Genomic DNA, 21,086 nt, shown 5'->3' with positions numbered 1-21,086 from the left:
CCATAAGAGGTTGGTGCGAGCCCTTTGTTAATTTTTTCTCAAATTTGCGAGCCCCTTGTTCTTCTTGTTTATTAATCTTGTAGAACTAGAAAATACTACCGTTGGATGTATACATGCTACTATAATTGCTACCTTAAATTCATATGGATTTTCTGATAACTATATAAAAAATCATTTCAATGCATTTTGTTCTGATGAAGCTAGTGTAATGTTAGGAAACAAATCAGATGTTGCAATCAAACTTCTACAAAAATTTCCCAACATTGTGATTTGGCATTGAGCTCATCGTTTACCCTTAGCATTAGACGATTCAATAAAAAACATTAAAGAAATAAATCATTTTGAAATATTTATGGATAAATTATATGCTTTTTATCATTAATCACCAAAAAATCAATGAAAATTAAATACAATTGCAAAAGACCTTGGTATCGAAATTTTAATGATCGGCCGTGTGTCTGGACCATGATGGGCAGTTTGCAGTTTTATGAACGGCTCCTGCTTTCTGGAGAAATTACCCAGCTTTATGCATTGAACGATAAACATAAGGGCTTTTTAAACCGACTTCTCAATTTGGAATTTTTAAAAGATCTAGCATTAATGATTGATATCCTACAGGAATTATATCTGTCAGAAGGTCTACAAAGTCGCCTTATTTATTATAAGAGCTAAGTTAGGCTTTTTTTTTTTTTTTTTTTTTTGCTCGACGATGCGAGCCCTTTGTTAAAATTTCCAGAGCTCACCACTGCTCATATGTCGTCTGAGGTTAACAGCAACAGCCGTGCATCAGTTAACTTCATGGGCAACAGCTTTGCTCCCCCCCCCCCAGCGCCTGGGTGACAGCAACAGCTGAGCGTCAGTTAAAACTTCATGGGTTACAGCATTGCCATTCATCACCCAAGCTTCCAACCTTTTGTATAGGTGAAATGGGCTGTAAAAATTAGGCGATTCCGAAAGATCGTCCATCTCAGCGTTGTTCCACTCAGTGACAGGCTCACCCCGTCACCGAGAAGAACTTCTCAGCATTGTCTCTATCCAGTGGCAGTCTCACCCCGTCACCAAGCAAAGCTATAATCTCAATGGTGGCCCCAATCAGAGACAAGCAAAAACCTGTCCTCAAGCAGAGCTTCTCAGAACCCAAGCCTCGCCTGCACTGGTGATTAAAATATTCGCAATTACACGAAAAAAAAAAAATAATAAATGCAGCTACAGCAGAATCTAACAAAGAATGATTGGCATCACTGTAAATAGCCGGCATCTCACACAAGTTCTGTTATGCTTATGACACTGTAATTGCCATTCGACACAAAAACATGAGTCAGGCTGAAGATGTACTTAAAAGATCTGAAAACAATAGGTGAATATTACAAAAAATGGAGGCTCCAGCTCAATCCAGACAAAACAAAAGTATCAAGCTTTCACCTTAATAATCACATGGCAGATGTCACTTTACATATCTTCTCTGAAGGATGTTTACTACGACACAATAAGTTTTCCAAAGTACTTGCGTGTGACCCTGGACCGCACACTCTCTTACAAGCAACACCTAACAAACATTTCTGCTAAGTTAAGAACCCGTAACAACATAATACAAAAACTAATAGGCACGACATGGGGAGCAACAGCTGATAATCTGCCGATTACAGCTCTTGGTCTAGTTTTCTCTGTTGCCGAATATTGCTCACCAGTGTGGCTAAATAGCACACATGTTAAACTTGTTGACAGAGCCGCCCCATGCTGTAGCATATTTTGCTGCCCCTTCCCCTTATTTTTCTTATAGTTTATACCAATTTTATCGCCCCGTGCAATTGCATGTCTTGCGCCGTCAGTAGAGCCGGCCCTACTTGTTGATAGCCAACTAAATAATACAATGAGACTGATTTCTGGCACAATTAAATCAACACCCACACACTGGCTTCCAGCTCTTAGCAACACTGTTCCACCAAATCTGCACAGGACTAAGGCTCTCTTACAGGAGTATAAGAAAATCTTGGAGAACACAGCCCTACCAATACATTTAGATCTCCCAGACTTAAGTGTACGATGATTGAGATCAAGACATCCACCACTACAATTAGCATAACTACTACTACAATCTAACTTTGATCTGAAGCAAAAGTAGCAAGAACAGTGGGAGAGCCAGCCAGATGACATCACAAAATTTTCTCTCCAAAAATTAGAAGAAAGTTTTGATGCTTACTCACACCTCCCACAAAAATCCTGGACTCAGCTTAATAGAATACGAACTGGTCATGGTGTATGTGCAGACATGCTTTTTAAATGGGGTAAACGACCATCCCCACATTGTGATTGCAGAGCTCAAAGACAAACCGTGGCCCATACTGTGACTCAGTGTTATCTCAGAACATATTCAGGTGACAAATTGGACTTTTTAAGTGCTACAGCCGAAGCTATGAACTATCTGACCAATATGGATGTAACCATTTAATTTTATTGGTTTTTAAAATGACTTTTGACTTTTAATTTTATATGTTTTTAAAATGACAGTGTATTGTACTGCATGTTTTGTTATTCATGCCATACGAATAAATAAATAAACCGGCAGGTTTAGGCTCAGTATCAACATTTCACAAATTTTTTGAATGTTATCTCTAAACACAAACTACAATGAAAAAAAAAAAAAAAGACATGTAATCACAATATACCCGATAGTTAATAACAAATGTGTTTACTTTAACGTCTCGCATGTGTTACAAGCGTTCTCGTAAGCAAATCAAATTTCAAAATTTATAACAAAACTGATGCATTTATTAAATCATTTATACATGATAAAGCATGTCCTACTATTATAAAAATAAATGCTTAACAGATAAATTACAGCAAAACAATAATCGGCATTAAGATTTTAATTATCAAAGATTGAGTAAGAACTAGGAAAATTATTTAAGGATGTTTACTGTTTGCTTGGATCTGACTGGTCAAAACTAGATGACGACTTTAAAATACCCTTCGCAGGCTTTTTCAACAAATTTTCCGCCATATCATTTACTTTCCACTAAAATTTAGGCTTAGCATCATGGGTAAGGGCAGAAAAAAAAAGAAAAGAAAAGAAATGCATCATAACAGCTTTGAAGCTCCCTCTAACGGATGATGGGAAATACTCTATAATTTAACCATTACTTTATAGAGGGCGGTATTAAATGTTGTTCTGTCATGTGTTTTGTGGCATTTACGCGCTTCTATAGTATGTGACGAATTATCGCTAGGCGTTGTGATGGTTTAGTAAAGTATCATAGGGACGTCTTAATTTTTTTATTAATTTTAATTTGTCTGCGTGATAATGAACAGATTAATAATATATTTGTGCAATTTTTAAAACTTAAGTTTATTTTCATGCTGCAGTGAGGGAGAATAATTTGCAAGCAGTAACAAAAACTTGATAAAATGTATTGACTTGCCTACAAGTTGGATCCATTGTTTTCATTGCAAGGTAAGAAATTCAGTTGATAGCGATATTAAATAGAGAGAGCCGCTCGCATCGAAACATTGCAGACAGTCGTTGACTAACGCTGACATAATTTTGTGGTAAACTAAAAATTATTTCGCAGTCAACGTTAAGCATTCGAATATTTGTTTAACGCACGATTTGATTGCGTTACCTCAAATGTAATATGTGCATGCTAAACAGAAAATAAAATGTGTGTTGTTGTCATTGTATTTTTAAATAAGCACGCTAATAATGCATTTTAGTTTGGTGTGAAGTGCTTTCAGAATAGTTTTACAGTATTGTAAGTGATGCAACATAGACATTTCTTTAAAATCATCTAAAATAAAGTAAAAAGCAATGTTGCGAAATGCATAGGTTTTTATTGTACATTATCATCTTTTCATGAGTTAAGTAAGTTAGCTTACGACCGCATATTTAGCAGGTGAAAAAAATCTGCAATTCTATTGCTCTAAGAGCATATTTTCCAGAAACACTTATTCAAGACGCTTAAACGAACATTAAGTGGCAAATATATAAAACTTTATATCTCAGAAGAGAATTCGGAGATTACTGTGACAGTCACGTTACTCTGTGGATCTTATATACAGTCTGTATAAACAAAAACCAATAATCACTTTGAGATAGACAAAATGTGCAATATATGTGGTTTGCAGCAAGTTAGAAAGCAAAGTAAAACATATTGCGAACCAGAATATTATATAGTATTAACCGAAACTTAACTAAATAACAGAATATTAACTTGCAGTACTGAGCCATTTCCTCAGATAAATGCTTGACCTCATTGATACCATGCCATGTAAAATGTACCATATGAACTTTAATCTCATAATAATGCTGCTTCAACAAGACAATTCATGATTATATTTTGTGCATCTTTCACTCTCTCATATCAGTTCTTGAGATCTGATTCTCTTCCCCCTCCTCCTCTGCATTATTTCTTGAATTTGTTGGCTTTGGTCTTTAATCAGAGCGTTCAGTTCTTTTCATGTTCTCAAAGCAATGGATTTTTTTTTTTTTTTTTTTTAAACTGATCGCTTTTGAAACTCAGATATTTGAAAATAAAAATTTTCATTGCATTTCTGTTTTTTGTAGATATAAATTGCCTAATTAGAATACAGTAATATTGTTCCAGCATGTTTTTGAAGGAATGCAATATTATTTTTCCTACTTTTCTGTTTTGAACATTATATCTGTATTAATGTGAAGGTCAATTATTGGGGTATATATGTTCTTCATATATACAGAAGTATTTGAAAAGTAAAAATATATATACTGTTTGATATATTACAATGAATAAATATATCTAATATTTTACTACATGCAGTATTGAATATATCAAAGATTATGAAATAAAAATAAATGAAAAAAATGTGTGAAAAACAGTCTATAAACCAAGGAGCAAAACAGGAATACTCTGTCTCCAACACTTTTTAATATTTATTTTAATGAAATATTAATACATGGAACCTTAAACAATCCAGGTATAGAAATTTCCTGGAATAACAGAATAAATATGCTATTATTTGTAGATGATCAAGTAGTAATGTCAAATACGAAAGACAATTTACAAAGAGCAATATATAATACAGGTATCCCTTGCTTAATGTGGCGAAATTAATTGTGGCAATTCCTTGATATACGCGGCAAGAGTTTTGATTAACGTGCCTTTAACCCTGCGGAGCTCGCTGCTGATCTGACAGATACATGCAAAATGTTTAATATAAATATTCTTACACAATTCAGTGTGTAGCTTGGAGGTCATGAGTAGCTGTGCATTCATATGTTTCGAGTGATATTCCAAAATGTTTTTTGCTGTCAGTTTGGTTTAACACATTATGTAATGGTTTGTGATATCTGACAGTAAATTGTATCTGCGAGATACCACGACCTCTGGTGTCAGTATAGTATGGTATAGTTTTTTTTTATTCTTTGTTCAATAATTTCTAGATTGTAGCTAAAAATAAATAAACCATCATGTATTACTGAAATGGAGAACCAAAGGCTTATTTATCATACATGTCTTCTGGAGATGTGCTTTACATTATGGAAAATACTAAGGAAAGTGATCTGGAGCTTACTCCACCTTTACTATGAGTTGCCCATAAGGTTGCTTATATTTGCATCTGCCGAAACTTTTAGTTTCTATATATTTGGCACAAAACTCTTGTAGTTTCTATATTTGGCTATGAAATAATGTTGGATTCAATATCCATTCATTTTTATCATCATGTATTATATTTGCATTGTTTTTTCTTTGTTTTATTGTTTGTTTTCCGAGGTCTGGAGAGTCATTTTGCTTGTTATCATAGAATTTATGCCTTTTGATAAAAAAATTGCAGTAAATAATGTCATCATCATCAAATTCCTGCCATGTACCCTCAAGGGGTATACAGGATATGACAGTACTATATGAAAAAATTACATCATTACTAACTTCCTATCTACAATTTTCCTCCAAATCAGTCTGTTACTTGTCAAGACTCCAACATTATGAGATCTTATATTTCTATCGTCTAAGGCACTTTGTACCGTATCAATCCACCTATATCTTGGTCTTCCTCTGGGTCGTTTTCCTGCCAACCTGGCAGAGAACACTTGTTTTGCTAATCTTTCCTCTCCCATTCATTTAAGTGACCATTCAACCTGAGATTAGCTCTGCTAATGCATTCCTGGATGCTGGCATTGTCAAGTTCTTTCTTAATATCCTCATTTTTAATATGATATTGCCATTGATGCCATCTGTTCACGCCTCTAATCTTTCTCAGGACTCTCATATCTGCGGTCTCTAGTCTTTGGTCAAGTGTTTTACTTCTGACCCAGGTCTCAGATCCATAAGTTAAAACTGGTTTGAACACTGTCTTGTATACAGCTAATTTAGTGTTCCGACTAATTTCTTTCTTATTCCATATGAATTTATTCAGTTGACTTCCCACCATACCAGCTTTGCTGATTCTGTTGTCTATTTCTATATTTAATTTACCATCTTCACTAAAAATCATGCCTAAGTAGCTGAAATGTTTTATTTGTTCCACAGATTCTCCATTCATAACACAGTTGACATTTTCAATGATTCTGCCTATTTTCATTGTCTTTGTCTTTTTATTGCTGACCTTCATACCATATCTATTACAACCGCTATTCAATTTAGTCAGAGAATCTTGCAGACTTGTAGCAGATTTATTTAGAAGTATAACATCATCCGCATAAAGCAAAGAGCTGACATTAATATCTCCAATTTTGATATCAAGTTTAATACCACATTCCTTCATAATGTGATCCATATAGATAATGAATAACAGAGGAGATAATGTACATCCTTGTCTCACACCAGATTTAACATTAAACCATCACCCCATTGACACCATATAACTGCAGCGTATTGAATAGCTTCTCTCTCGGCACCTTGTCATATGCCTTTTCCAAATCGACAAAACTTAAATACAGATCTTTGTTATATTCCCATGCTTTCTCGACTATTTGTCGTAAAGTGAAGATCTGATCCTGACAGCCTCTATTTGGCCTGAATCCAGCTTGTTCTTCACCAAGCTTTTCTTCCACAATTCTTCTCAACCGTTTCTCAAGTATACTTGCATATATCTTGCCAGGAACACTCAGTAGGGAAATATCTCTGTAATTCTCACATTCAGTTTTATTTCCCTTTTTATATATGGGTACTATGAGAGCTCTACTCCAATCATCGGGAATTCGTCCCTCTGTCCAGGCTTTCTGAACTATGTAGTGCAGCCACTGTAAGACTTATAACACCATACTTCAGCATTTCTGGTCGAATATCATTACTCTTACTGCCTTTCCACATTTCAAGCCTTTGATGGCTTTTTCTACTTCAAGTATGGATATGTAATCCTGACTGCATGCCTGGTCAGTGTTTTTTTATCACTGTGCTGTCATCACTGCTTGTTTCATTTAGCAGTTTTTCAAAGTAATTACTCCATACTTCAAGGATATCTTTTTCTCCTGTTTTCATGTCACCTTCATCATCTCTAATTCCTTTTACAGCACTCTTTCCTGCATTCCTAAGCTCAGAATATTTTGCCACCTTCTTGATATTTATTTTCTATATTCTTGCCAAAGTCCTCCCATGACTTTTGTTTAGCTAGTTTTACACACTGTTTAGCTTTCTTACATTTGTCTCTGTATTCTGTAAGAGTAAAAGCTGACTTATTTGCCAGGAACTTTTGATATGCTTTCTTCTTTTTCTCTACTGCCTGTTTAACTTCCTGTGTCCACCAGGGAGTTATGATTTTTTTATCTTTGCACACAACCTCACCACATGCCTCTCTGGCAGAATCAATGTTTTCTTCAGAGTTTGCCACTGAATCTCCAAGGTTTGATTCCTGTTCTCAAACTCTTTCATTTTCTTTTCAATAATCTTTCTGTATTTTAGTCTACAGTTCACATCTGAGAGCTGCTCAACTTTTATTCGCTTTAAAACTTTCTTACATGTTATTCTTTTCAATATGAAATTCAATTTTATCCTGCTCAAGACTAAATAGTGATCACTTCCAATTTCAAATCCTCTGTACACTCTGGTGTCCTGCACCAGGGAGAAAACATCACTATCAACAATAACATAGTCAATGAGACTTTTCTTATTCCTAGCCTCTTCTCTCCATGTGAATTTGTGCACATTTTTATGTTGGAACATGGTGTTAGTAATAACCAGTCCATGTCCTGAGCAGAAATCCAACAGATATTTGCCATTATTATTAGCTTTGCTCTTTTCTCCAAATTTTCCCAAAATATTTTTGTATGTCTCACAATCATTTCCTACTCTGCTATTTAGATCCCCAACAAGGACCAACTTTTCCTTTTTCATTGTGTCAGTTGCTTTTTCTAAACCCTCAAAAAATTCCTCCACTTCTACCTTAGTAGAACCTTCTGTGGGACCATAGGCACAAATAAGTCTCATTGTCTAGTTCCCCATTCTCATATTTGCCCACATTACTCTACCTGAGACTGACTGCCATTCAAGAAGATTAGCCTCGTATTTTGTGTTGAATACTATGGCTACTCCTTCTTTTCCTTGATTGTCATTGCCTGAATATAACATTTTGTATTTATTGCTCAGAAAGATCTCACCAGTTTTGGTCTTTTTTGTTTCAGTCACCCCTATTATGTCGATCTGGTATTTATCTAATTCCTCAGCTAACTCCATTTCTTTGCACCAGGGAGAAAACATCACTATCAACAATAACATAGTCAATGAGACTTTTCTTATTCCTAGCCTCTTCTCTCCATGTGAATTTGTGCACATTTTTATGTTGGAACATGGTGTTAGTAATAACCAGTCCATGTCCTGAGCAGAAATCCAACAGATATTTGCCATTATTATTAGCTTTGCTCTTTTCTCCAAATTTTCCCAAAATATTTTTGTATGTCTCACAATCATTTCCTACTCTGCTATTTAGATCCCCAACAAGGACCAACTTTTCCTTTTTCATTGTGTCAGTTGCTTTTTCTAAACCCTCAAAAAATTCCTCCACTTCTACCTTAGTAGAACCTTCTGTGGGACCATAGGCACAAATAAGTCTCATTGTCTAGTTCCCCATTCTCATATTTGCCCACATTACTCTACCTGAGACTGACTGCCATTCAAGAAGATTAGCCTCGTATTTTGTGTTGAATACTATGGCTACTCCTTCTTTTCCTTGATTGTCATTGCCTGAATATAACATTTTGTATTTATTGCTCAGAAAGATCTCACCAGTTTTGGTCTTTTTTGTTTCAGTCACCCCTATTATGTCGATCTGGTATTTATCTAATTCCTCAGCTAACTCCATTTCTTTGCACCAGGGAGAAAACATCACTATCAACAATAACATAGTCAATGAGACTTTTCTTATTCCTAGCCTCTTCTCTCCATGTGAATTTGTGCACATTTTTATGTTGGAACATGGTGTTAGTAATAACCAGTCCATGTCCTGAGCAGAAATCCAACAGATATTTGCCATTATTATTAGCTTTGCTCTTTTCTCCAAATTTTCCCAAAATATTTTTGTATGTCTCACAATCATTTCCTACTCTGCTATTTAGATCCCCAACAAGGACCAACTTTTCCTTTTTCATTGTGTCAGTTGCTTTTTCTAAACCCTCAAAAAATTCCTCCACTTCTACCTTAGTAGAACCTTCTGTGGGACCATAGGCACAAATAAGTCTCATTGTCTAGTTCCCCATTCTCATATTTGCCCACATTACTCTACCTGAGACTGACTGCCATTCAAGAAGATTAGCCTCGTATTTTGTGTTGAATACTATGGCTACTCCTTCTTTTCCTTGATTGTCATTGCCTGAATATAACATTTTGTATTTATTGCTCAGAAAGATCTCACCAGTTTTGGTCTTTTTTGTTTCAGTCACCCCTATTATGTCGATCTGGTATTTATCTAATTCCTCAGCTAACTCCATTTCTTTGCACCAGGGAGAAAACATCACTATCAACAATAACATAGTCAATGAGACTTTTCTTATTCCTAGCCTCTTCTCTCCATGTGAATTTGTGCACATTTTTATGTTGGAACATGGTGTTAGTAATAACCAGTCCATGTCCTGAGCAGAAATCCAACAGATATTTGCCATTATTATTAGCTTTGCTCTTTTCTCCAAATTTTCCCAAAATATTTTTGTATGTCTCACAATCATTTCCTACTCTGCTATTTAGATCCCCAACAAGGACCAACTTTTCCTTTTTCATTGTGTCAGTTGCTTTTTCTAAACCCTCAAAAAATTCCTCCACTTCTACCTTAGTAGAACCTTCTGTGGGACCATAGGCACAAATAAGTCTCATTGTCTAGTTCCCCATTCTCATATTTGCCCACATTACTCTACCTGAGACTGACTGCCATTCAAGAAGATTAGCCTCGTATTTTGTGTTGAATACTATGGCTACTCCTTCTTTTCCTTGATTGTCATTGCCTGAATATAACATTTTGTATTTATTGCTCAGAAAGATCTCACCAGTTTTGGTCTTTTTTGTTTCAGTCACCCCTATTATGTCGATCTGGTATTTATCTAATTCCTCAGCTAACTCCATTTCTTTGCCATTCAGGCTTCTTACGTTGATAGTACCGATCTTTAACTCTGGTGATGTTGAGTTGGGGTTTGTTTTCAGATTTGTTCCAGTAGCTGACTTTTCGCTGTTCGCCCTGGTTCCCTGGCGAAAACAACGGGGGCCTTGTTTAACCGGGCGACGCCCCAGCCGGCATGAAATTTTGTCATGTTGTACCATCATTTTTTATTTTGGTTTAACCAATAAGAATACAATTTGGTCGGCTAAATCCCAAATTGCCAGCCCATCCTCGTTCGTTCAGTATCAAAGTAGATACCCAACAGGGTGCACCACGAGAAGGTGAGGATTGGACATTAGATCAGAAGCCCTGGTCGGTTCTCCGCATTCCTTTAAAGGCTATGTGGAGGTCTCCTCTTAGTTATACAGCTTTGACCCTTAAGCACCCAGTAAATAATGAAGGTACAAGTATTTATTAAACATTTACTTTGCATTAATTTTTTATCTATCCTAAAAGAATACCATATAAAACTAATCATTAATACAGTAATTGATCATGGACAAATTTAAATTTTACCATTGATTATTATATTTGATTAACGCGATTTTGATATATGCGGTAACATCGAGGGATTAATTAATCGCATTAATCGAGGGAGATACCTGTATACTCGAATATGGAAATATGACTTCTGCATTACTTTGACCTTGGTATCACCTTTTGGTCTGGCTCCCACTGATGAGGCCTCAATAAAGGTTGAAACCAGTCTGGATAGTGGCTATCCCATAATGCATAGCATTATATGTCTGTGAGGATATGTGCTTTGCATTATGGGATACTAAGGCAAGTGATATGAAGTCACTTATATACAAGTGCCCAGCCATAAAGTTACTTCACGCACAAACTGTTTGTTTACACTTGGATAAAGGATTAAAAGAATATAATTTCTTGGCATCTTTAATTTCTGCTTATTAAATTACTTAAGGAATTTACAAAGTACAAATGATATAAATTAAAATTAAACTTTAATCTATATTCCAATATTTCGGCAACGTCACGTTGCCATTTTCACAGGAACTTAAAATAAAGACACGTGCATGCAGGCACTACACACAGTAACTGAGGACGAAGCAGGAAGCTGTTGTTTCTCCTAAAAGTCCTGATGGTGCCTGCTAGCGGGCTATGTACGTATTCTCGGCCATTGGGCTGAAGGTCTTTTTCTTCAAAGTTTGGGGCAGTCTCATGCAACCAAATTTGTTGAGGTTTGGCATGTTTCTTAGGGCTGAGGCTGATTCCATGAATAGCCTTTCAACTTTGAATTTACTACAGTGTATTACTGTGGCTTTCTTCCACTGTATTCTGTGGCGAGTATCCAGAGCTAGTATAATCAACTGAAAAAATTTCAATTTCTGTATTCTATTTCTCACCAACCTCTCTAGTTCCTTAACCACACCTCCAAATGCACTGTAAAATTGTTCCATTTCACCACTTTTATGAAGTGAAACAATTTTATTTTTTTTTATTTAATCTTTCAGGATTAAAATAGGACTTGATGACGTGGGGATATGTCAAGTCCTATTGCCGTATTTATATCAGGTGTACTTAATTCCTTACAGACCTCTTGCCAGCTCACCAGCAGTATACTGATGAGAATGCTTATTAAATATCTTGCCTCTGTTACCTTATTGTAATCATTCTTTCTTCTGCTTGCCACATATCAAAAGAACTTTAGGATATTTCTTGTCCTGATTTGCTAATTTTGCACTTTTGCTCTCCTTCCCAGCCGAATCAGTTTCCTGCCTTGCTTTTCATAATCACATGATTGATATTACCAGTATTCATCATGTGTTGTTTCTGCAGCACATTCTTCCAGAATTTATGGTTAATCCATTCATTCACCCAGTTGACACTTTATTTAGTCTTTTAACATTTGGAATACATTCACACATTGAAGCTGTTAAATAGCTCTTTATCAGTAACTTTTTTTTTTTTTTTTTTAATGCTGCAGTTTCAAGCTATTCTCCTAAGCTTATCATGACTACTGGATTCGATTTTGATGTGCCTCCATTATATTGCCTGAGATAGTTACCTCCCAAGAAATTAGTTTCCCTTATTCCCAGATGCTATGCATCATTACAATATATATGACCATAATTCAACTTGTGCATAATGATCATCCTTCTCTTATTCACTAGACCCAAGTTGCTATATATTTCATCCTCCTCCTCCTCCTCCACATTCCCTGGTCTATAGCATCATCTGACTAAATATCTTTCCTGTCAACCTTCATCTCACAACATACCTCCTCAAAACCACTACAGCCACCTACTACCACTATTTCCTCCTTTGTATCTCCACCTTATGTGGACATAATTATCCTGCTATCATCAAAAGCACTCCTCTCCCTTTCATTCTTTGTCCTCATGAAAAACATTCCCACGAAACATTATCCTTCCATTTCCATTCCCATCAGGATATCATCCTCATTCAACCATAATTCACTTATTTCAACAATTTTTGGTTGAATAAACTCAATCATTGAAATGGCATTCATAAATGAGAATATATCTATAAACAGTCCATGTCACCTGTTGACTGTTATTTTTCCATGTCCACTCATGCCCAATTGCATTTTGTCACCATGTATTCCATATCTCTCTCGAGACTAAACTACTCTCCTTGCATTTTAGGTCATTCCATTCTGGTTCTAACCATCCCATACACACATTCATTGTTGCTTCCACCATTCAGTCTCTTTGTGCCATGTTTTCCATTCCACCCTAACCTCCCATTTCCCCATCTTGCATTCTTGTTCCCTCACCTTCATCACTCACACTATTACTACCAATCTCTCTCTCTCTCTATTCAGAAGCACCTCAGTCTCATCTGTTTCACATTCCTGATAATTCACATCTCATTACACTTTCTTCTAGCAGTGCATCCATTTAATTGAAAATCAACACTCGTACAATTCCACCCTTCTCTCAAATGCATCCCACACATTAACAGACTGCTTTCTTTTCTTCTCATACTACTGTTAGTATGCCATTCATGATTCTTATTCAACATCTGAACTTGTCTACTTTTATCTTTCACTCTCCTCGGTAACCTGCTCATATCTGTATTCACATTCTCCTTATGCCTAACCAAATCATTTGTTCCCACAGTCATCATTAACTCTTTTTGCTTATTGATTTCTCATATCTAAAGAATTGATCATCATGTTTATCCTCCCTCTTGAAAACAGATCCTACTTTGTATACCCTCTTTCACCACATTTAATAATGGAATCTCCATCCATTGCCATTCTTGTGTCATTCATTACCTTTTTTTTTTCTTTTCTACTTTCCTTCATTCTTTTGCATCCTTTCATTCTTATCTACCAAATGTTTGATCTGACTGCACATCAGTGGCGGCTTGTACATAAGCACTGCGACACTGCAGCACCCCCCCCCCCCAAAATGAAAAAATTAAATTTTGTTTGTGTTTATAAATAATAACAATGCTTACAACATTATATAAATGCAATATAACATGTTAAAGGTTACAGTTTATGTTTCGACATTGATTGAATAGTTAATAATTGGAATTGTTCGATTAACACTTAAGGTTACGAAACAAATGCACTGCGATCTAACGCAGTGTCAGAATTATCACATTTGGCCAATTGCAGCTCGACTCACCGATATTCTTTTGCGCTTGTCATAAGTGAATCTGACACTGCTCGATTTTCGTATCTGTGAGATACGAAACTTTTATTATTGGTGTGTGTTCATGGTGAGGATGAAATATTTTTAATAAAGCAATTTTTTAATATGTAAATTTATTTATTAATAAATTGGTTACTGATTAGGAAAAAATAATTTTTTTTTATTTTGTATATGCAGCCCCCACTTAAAATTTTCACTGACCGCCACTGCTGCACATAATCATCTCCCTTCTCATCCCAATCAATGTGTTCTTCAAATCTTGCTTCTTGGCCTCTCTTTTGCATCCATAGTCTTACTTTTTGTTTTTACATTTACTGTTGTTCTGTCATTCACATTCTTTCTTATCCCACGGTTACACTCACTTTTATTCTCTAGCCAAAAGGCTGCGGGTACGAATCCCGACCTGGGCATGGATGTTTGTGATTGTCTGTGAAAGTACTAGTGGTGGTAGTTGGCATTGGTGTAGTTCCGGTTCGTTGTAGTTGGTGGGTTGTGCGGTAGAGACAGAGCTGTAGTGTAGGTGCCCTCCCTGGAGGAGTTATGTAATAATAATAATACATGCTGCACTCACAACAATTAACCATTTTCAAGAGATCTATGCTGCTAATCACATTTGATCTTTGCATGGTATGGTGTACTGATCCTTTTTTTGCTGCAATTTTGTTGTCATTCAGTGTAAGAACTACATATTTCAGGAATATCACTAACAATCCACAAAGCTCCCTAATTATTAGGTGGTTAAGCTAAACTATGAGAAGTAAATGAAATTTTATCTAAAATGAATTGGTCACAAAATAGCACTTTATCTTTTCCGAATTTCCAAACAGCAGCTTAGGTTCTGAGTTTTTGTTACAGTTAAGTTTTATGGACTTTAGGAAAAGTTTCCATGATATGCTTTGCAGGCAGGCCTATCAGTGACTTCAAACTGGTTATGTGAACCGTGAATATAATTGTTAAGGATGCAGTTTGCATTAAGGAATATACACCATGCAAATCTCCCTACTATAATGAAACAGTGATCTTTTGAATTTATGTAGTGGAAAGTTTTTGGTTACTTGGAGGTGGCAAGATCACCAAGATTCCATTCAGTGGTGCACTCAGAATTTAATCTTGGAGGGGGCCAAGCGCTCAGGATTTAACCTTTGGGGGGGGGAGGCGAGTTGAGTAGACGTTTTGCGAATACACACTACACATCGCATACGACCTATAACTGAGCATCTGCAGTGATCGCTAATTCATAAGTAGCACATAACATAAATTAAAAAAATGAATTTTAATTAGGAAAAGATTTTTGGAAATTTTTCTAGTGTATTTTCCTTTTCTTTGGGGGGTGCCCGTGTCCCCCCCCCCCTCTGGGTGCGCCACTGATTCCATTACTCATGACTGTTCAAACAAGGGCAGTGAATCTACAGTGATGTGAAAGAAAAGCAACTTCAGGGAGCTGAAAATATTGTAACTATCCATGGCTGGTTTAACAGATTTCAGAAATGTCTGCACTTCATAATATTACAGTGATTGGCGATGCGAGTAGCATTGTGGAAGTAGATTATCATTATTCTCCAGGCATCTCCGTGAAGTAAGAAGACTAGTTGTGGAAGATCCATTATTGCACACTAGCCATTCAATGCCTAACATATTTCTCCTTAAACTCATTCACTGATATATATAACACCTATAACCACCTCCAGTAATCTATTCTACCCATTCACCACCGTCCAAAAATTATAGTCCCAACGCCCTTGCTAACTACACTCTTATATAGCTTCCATTGGTGATTCCTTGTTCTCTGCCTTCTTGACATGTACTAAAAAAAGTCTTCAGTGTCAATCCTATAAAACTTCTTTAATAACTTAAATGCTTCTATCATGTCTCCTCCTTTATGCCTATCAGCTAATTTTTAAAGCCTACAGACCTTCTATTCTCATAGGGAGCATTCCACAGAACTACCACTGAATCCTCTCCACAACTTCTTCATCCTCATGGAATCTGAGAGAAGATCTGTTTGCAGTAGTTCAGATGTGGCTTTATTAAAGCCTTATACAGGGGAATAACCTCTATCCCTGCTTGTTAGTGTGTACTTCAAGAACAACGTAATCTAATGTGCTGTTTGAATTACCTTTGTAATATGCCTTCTAAACTTGAACTCAATGTCCACAATCACACTCAAGTCCCTGGCCTCATTTGTTTCCTGCAGTTCTGTTCCATCAATATAGTGCCCACCTTCTGATCTCTTCCCATGGTGCTTCACCTTACACTTGACCACATTTGACTGGCAGCCATTTACATTCCCATACTACTAGTTTGTCTTTCTGCAGGATCTCTTAATCACCTTCATTTATCATTGCTCTTTCCAGTTTAGCATCATCAGCAAACAACAGAATATTTCCTGTCAAATCATATCCTATATCATTGACATATAAATGAAACCAAGTACTGAGCCGGTGGTACTCCACTGGTTACTTGCCTTCTCTTTGATTCAATTCATCCATAAACCACTCTTTGATATCTGCCCATCAGCCACCCTCTGATTCAAATTACCAGATTCGTATCATCCCCATTTGTTCCAATTTATGCAATTGAGTTCTATGTGGAATCTTGTCAATGTTGATTGGCTAGGTAGCAAAAGAATTTCATTTTCTACAGATTTTTACTCTACTTGTTCTGACACTTCTTGAAGGGCCCATGTTTGAACCCTTATTCCTCCTGTGGTATGGTGTGATATTTAATCACCCTTCAACTTAACAATACTGTTGAGGACAAACTGTTAGATGAACAAAATGGATTCCAAAAAGGCCGACCTTGCTAGACTCGATCTTTGCTTTAAAAATTAATTGAAAAGATGAGAATATCAAATAGAAACACATGCAGCCTTCATTGATTATTAAAAGCATTTGATAAAATTAGCAGGAAAAAAAATGTTTAAAATATCAGCTGATTTAAATATACCTAATTAACTCCTATGGTCAATTCAATAAATATACAGAGGAAATCAAATAGCAGTCAAATAAGAACAAGTATCAGATTGCAAAGACATAAAGAGGAGATTTGCAGGGATTTACTCAATCACTTCTACTTTTTAATTATTACCATCATTAAACTCCTGATATATCCCTCAGCAGGAGTACACAATATTATGATTGTAATGATGTAAACTTTGCATTTAAGGCTAAGTTCTTATCAACAGCTTACTTTCAAATTAATCTCTTACCTGTCAGGACTCCAATATCATCAGATCCTATATTTTGGTCTTCTAAGGGAGGAAATAATTTCTCTCCCATTCTGTAAATTCTGCTCACACATTCCTGTATGCTAATAGTTTCTGGTCAAATATCATCCCTCTTTATAAGTCTATGATTCATCCACATGTTGACTACTGTGCGCAGATTTGGTCACTTTTGTTTCTTGGGGATTAGGAAGTGGTGGAGAGACGAGACGAGTGACCCAACTGGTGACATGTCTGTGAATATTCCCTATGAGGATAGATTGAAGGTGTGTGGGTTGCAGAGTTTAGCTGGCAAGTGGAGTAGAGGAGATATGATAGAAACTTATAAGTTACTAAAGGGATACTATAAGATTGACACAGAAGACATTTTTCAATATGTGGGGAGTAGGGGGAAAACAAGGGAATCACACTTGAAAGTTGTCTAAGAGTGTGTGGACTATGTTCTTTTCTTCGTGAATGGAATGGATTGCCAGAGGTGGTTGTGAGTGCCCCAACAATGAATAGGTTTAAGATGTATGATAGCTATTGTATTACTGGATAAAGTGGGTCTCCTGAGATGAGTCATTTGACTCCATGGAGTGCCCATATAAATGATAATATGGTTCTGTCATTGATTCCATCTGTTCACCCAATTCTGATCTGTAAATTAGTACTGTTGTGTATACAGCTATTTAAGTGTTTTCACTAATTTCTCTGTTATTCCATGTAAATATATCCAATTAACTTCTTACCATACCAGCTTTGCTAATTTTGTTTATTTCCATATTAATTTTGCCATCACTAATTGTTCCAAAATAGCTGAAATGCTTTACTTGTTCTACCAGTTCTTCATTTAGGATAAAGTTGGTATTTTGAATGTTACTATTTTCACTGTCTCTTTTTATTGCTGATTTTCATACCAATTTTATTATAGCAAGACTTGTACTGCTTTTATTTAAGAGTATAAAGTAAAGAGTTTATCTGCATAAAGATCTGAATATCTCCAATTCCAATATAACACTAGTGCCACTTTCCTTCATAATGTGATCCATAGAGATGATGAATAATACTGGAGGTAATGTTCCTCCTTGTCTCACCCAATTTAACATCAAGCCATTTTCCTGTATATCTCCTTCCATTTGAACTGCTGACTTACAACTTAAATATAAACTGTGTATTGCTTAGTATAATGTACCATTTATTTCATGTTTTGAACAACTTTTCTCTTTGTAACTTGGCCTATGCCTTTTCCATATATACAAAACTCGCAGATCTTTGTTATATTCCTGTGATTTTTCAGCATTTCTGGTCAGATATCATCTACTTCAGCTGCCTTTCTGTATTTTAGGTTTTTTGATGACTTTTTTCCTATATGAAGCACTGACATCAGTACCCCTTATTGTAATCTTTTTGCATATTTTTCTACCTCGATTCTGTTACTGCATGTATCCTTTAGCAGATCTTTCGAAGTATTACTCCAGATGGATTTTGAACTGGACGACCTGCTGTGCCTATTTACATTTGCAGGGAATTTGGTGGTCTTTGTGCAGACTATGCATCATATCACTAACTGCCCCTCACATACTCTTTCCTTCGAAGTCTTAGGTACTTGCACTTACTCTCAAATAGTGCTGTTGATTAACTAAAGTGTCAATCCATATATAGTTATACTCATTCATTTCTTATATTTTTACCCATATGCTTAATAAATGAAAGTAAAGAATAATCTTGAAACAGCAGAGTTCATTTCAAATAGAAATAAATATACAAAGTTAGGCACATTATTATTTGCAGATGATCAGATTATTAGCTACATCAGAAGATGATTTACAAAGATTAGTAAAATCATTAAATGAAATCTCAGAATAGTATATGAAAATTCCAAAGAAAAAACAAAAATATCTTTCAAAGGAGGAAACTCAGTAAGAAGTAAAATGGGGATAATAAAATATTAGAACAAGTAAACATTTTTAGATGGGTTGGGATGTTTTATCATATGAAGACGAAAAATATATAGATATTAAAATATCAAATTTTATTAAAGTAAATGGCGTAATAAATGATATATTTAAGCCATTCTTAGTACAAAAACAACTATCTAAACCAGCTCTATTATATGAAAGCGACACATGGACTGTAAAAAAAAAAAGAAAGTTGAAAAATGAATCCAAACTGCTGATATGAAATTCTTGAGGAAAAAATAGTTGGATATTCTACATGTGACTACAGATCAAAGAGATATTAAAATTTCTAAATCAGAATTGTTGTATAATTCTAAAATAAATGGGGAAAGAAAATTGGAAGACCATTAAAACTATGGCATGAGTCCAAAACTGGATTTTAGGCTGATGCCTATAATGCAGTTTAGGATGAATAAGATGACACATATTTCAGCAATGAGATTCACATTAAAAAAATAAAATAAATATATATATATATATATATATATTTTTTTTTTAAATTGAATGACTAGAAACCGAGAAAAATGAAAACAAAGTTTTCATTTTTCTCGGTTTCTACACACAACTAGTTTCAGCTTGTATCAGCCTTTTTCAGGTGCACATTAAAAAAGAAATAACCAGTAAAACAAAGAGGAAATAATTCTAAACATCACGGAAAGTTAGTGTATATATATTCAACTTTGAAGTCTGCACATTCAAAACTGTTCTCTCATTGGCTTCATTATTGGGCTTATGCATGTGTATAGCATCTCACGAATGCCAGTATTTGATCGTAACGCAATGACAGTCTGAAAGGCTGTAACTCAGGTTGTTGTTGAGAACGATTTCTTTTGATTCTATTATCTTTCTTTCTAATTCATCATGGCAACGGAAAATGTTATTAGACTTGTCCCATAGGACTGTATGGCTAAGGTTTTCTTCATTAGAATTGGCCGAGAACAAAACATGACTAGACAAAGCACTGGCTCATGTTCTCCTGTAACTGACATCTCTTTTATGTTCCTCAATGTGTAACTCGATTGATTTCTGTTTGGCCAAAGTATGGTATATCACAGTTGCACCTGCAATATATATCAACATCAGCCATTGTCGATCCACTGCTGGATGAAGGCCTTTCTAAGATTACTCCAGAACTCTCTGTCCATGGCCCATGGCCCTCCTTTTCCATGTCACTCCTGCAAATTGTATGATATCATCAACCACCGTGATTTAGGTCGGCGTCATGGTTGTTTTTCCTTTTGTGGAATCCAATCCAGTACTTCTTTTGTCCATCGCCGATCTTGTCTTCGAGCAATATGCCCAGCCCATTGCCACTTCAGATGTTTCACTCTTCCTATGATGTCAGAGACTTTTGGTTTGATTTCTTATCCATGTATTCCTTTTGTGATCCAATCTTAGAAGAGGGCGCTCGTGAGTCAAGTGCAGTGACATGTGTAAGAAGAGCTCCTGATTGGGATAAGTTTTCTACGAATAATTAAATATATATGCGTAATTGTTTGAGTAAGAGAGAGGCTGTAAAAGCTGTGCGCTACCGGTTTTATTAGTGGGGGATTTTTTTTGCCGAAACTTAATTATGAAATCGCTATTATTAGACTTAGTAACCTGCAAAAAATGGTGGCGGCATTGTCATTCCATGACTTTAATTTAGATTTCAGTTGTTTCGTTAAGTGTGAGGTCTGTTATATGTATTCTTTCGATTACATAAATGATTTGGTGAGG

At 35.7% G+C, this 21,086-nt stretch overlaps 2 protein-coding genes across 4 annotated transcripts in view; one reads left to right on the top strand and one right to left on the bottom strand.

The window, feature by feature from the left end:
• Positions 1-3,569, bottom strand: part of LOC150101199 (protein phosphatase inhibitor 2-like) — a 41,979-nt gene extending 38,410 nt beyond the window's left edge. For 2 of the 3 annotated variants that reach the window (XM_090402115.1, XM_090402116.1), the window contains exon 1: positions 2,919-3,054. In XM_090402115.1, coding sequence (XP_090258241.1) covers positions 2,919-3,001 — 83 coding nt within the window. In that variant the 5' untranslated portion in view covers positions 3,002-3,054. Of the gene's footprint in view, positions 1-2,918; positions 3,055-3,419 lie in introns of those variants that run through there. The other variant, XM_090402117.1, reaches the window with a different exon arrangement.
• LOC150101198 (deubiquitinating protein VCPIP1-like) overlaps positions 3,225-21,086 on the top strand; it is a 331,399-nt gene continuing 313,537 nt past the window's right edge. The window contains exon 1 of the mRNA XM_090402113.1: positions 3,225-3,451. The gene's annotated coding sequence lies outside the window, so the exon portion shown is untranslated. The remainder of the gene's footprint in view (positions 3,452-21,086) is intronic.

Source organism: Typopeltis vanoorti, chromosome 12 (assembly GCF_054136105.1).
Source record: "Typopeltis vanoorti isolate ZY-2024b chromosome 12, IOZ_Tvanoo_1.0, whole genome shotgun sequence".
In the NCBI taxonomy this organism is placed as follows: Eukaryota; Metazoa; Arthropoda; class Arachnida; order Uropygi; family Thelyphonidae; genus Typopeltis; species Typopeltis vanoorti.
This window is presented reverse-complemented; position numbering and strand designations above follow the sequence as displayed.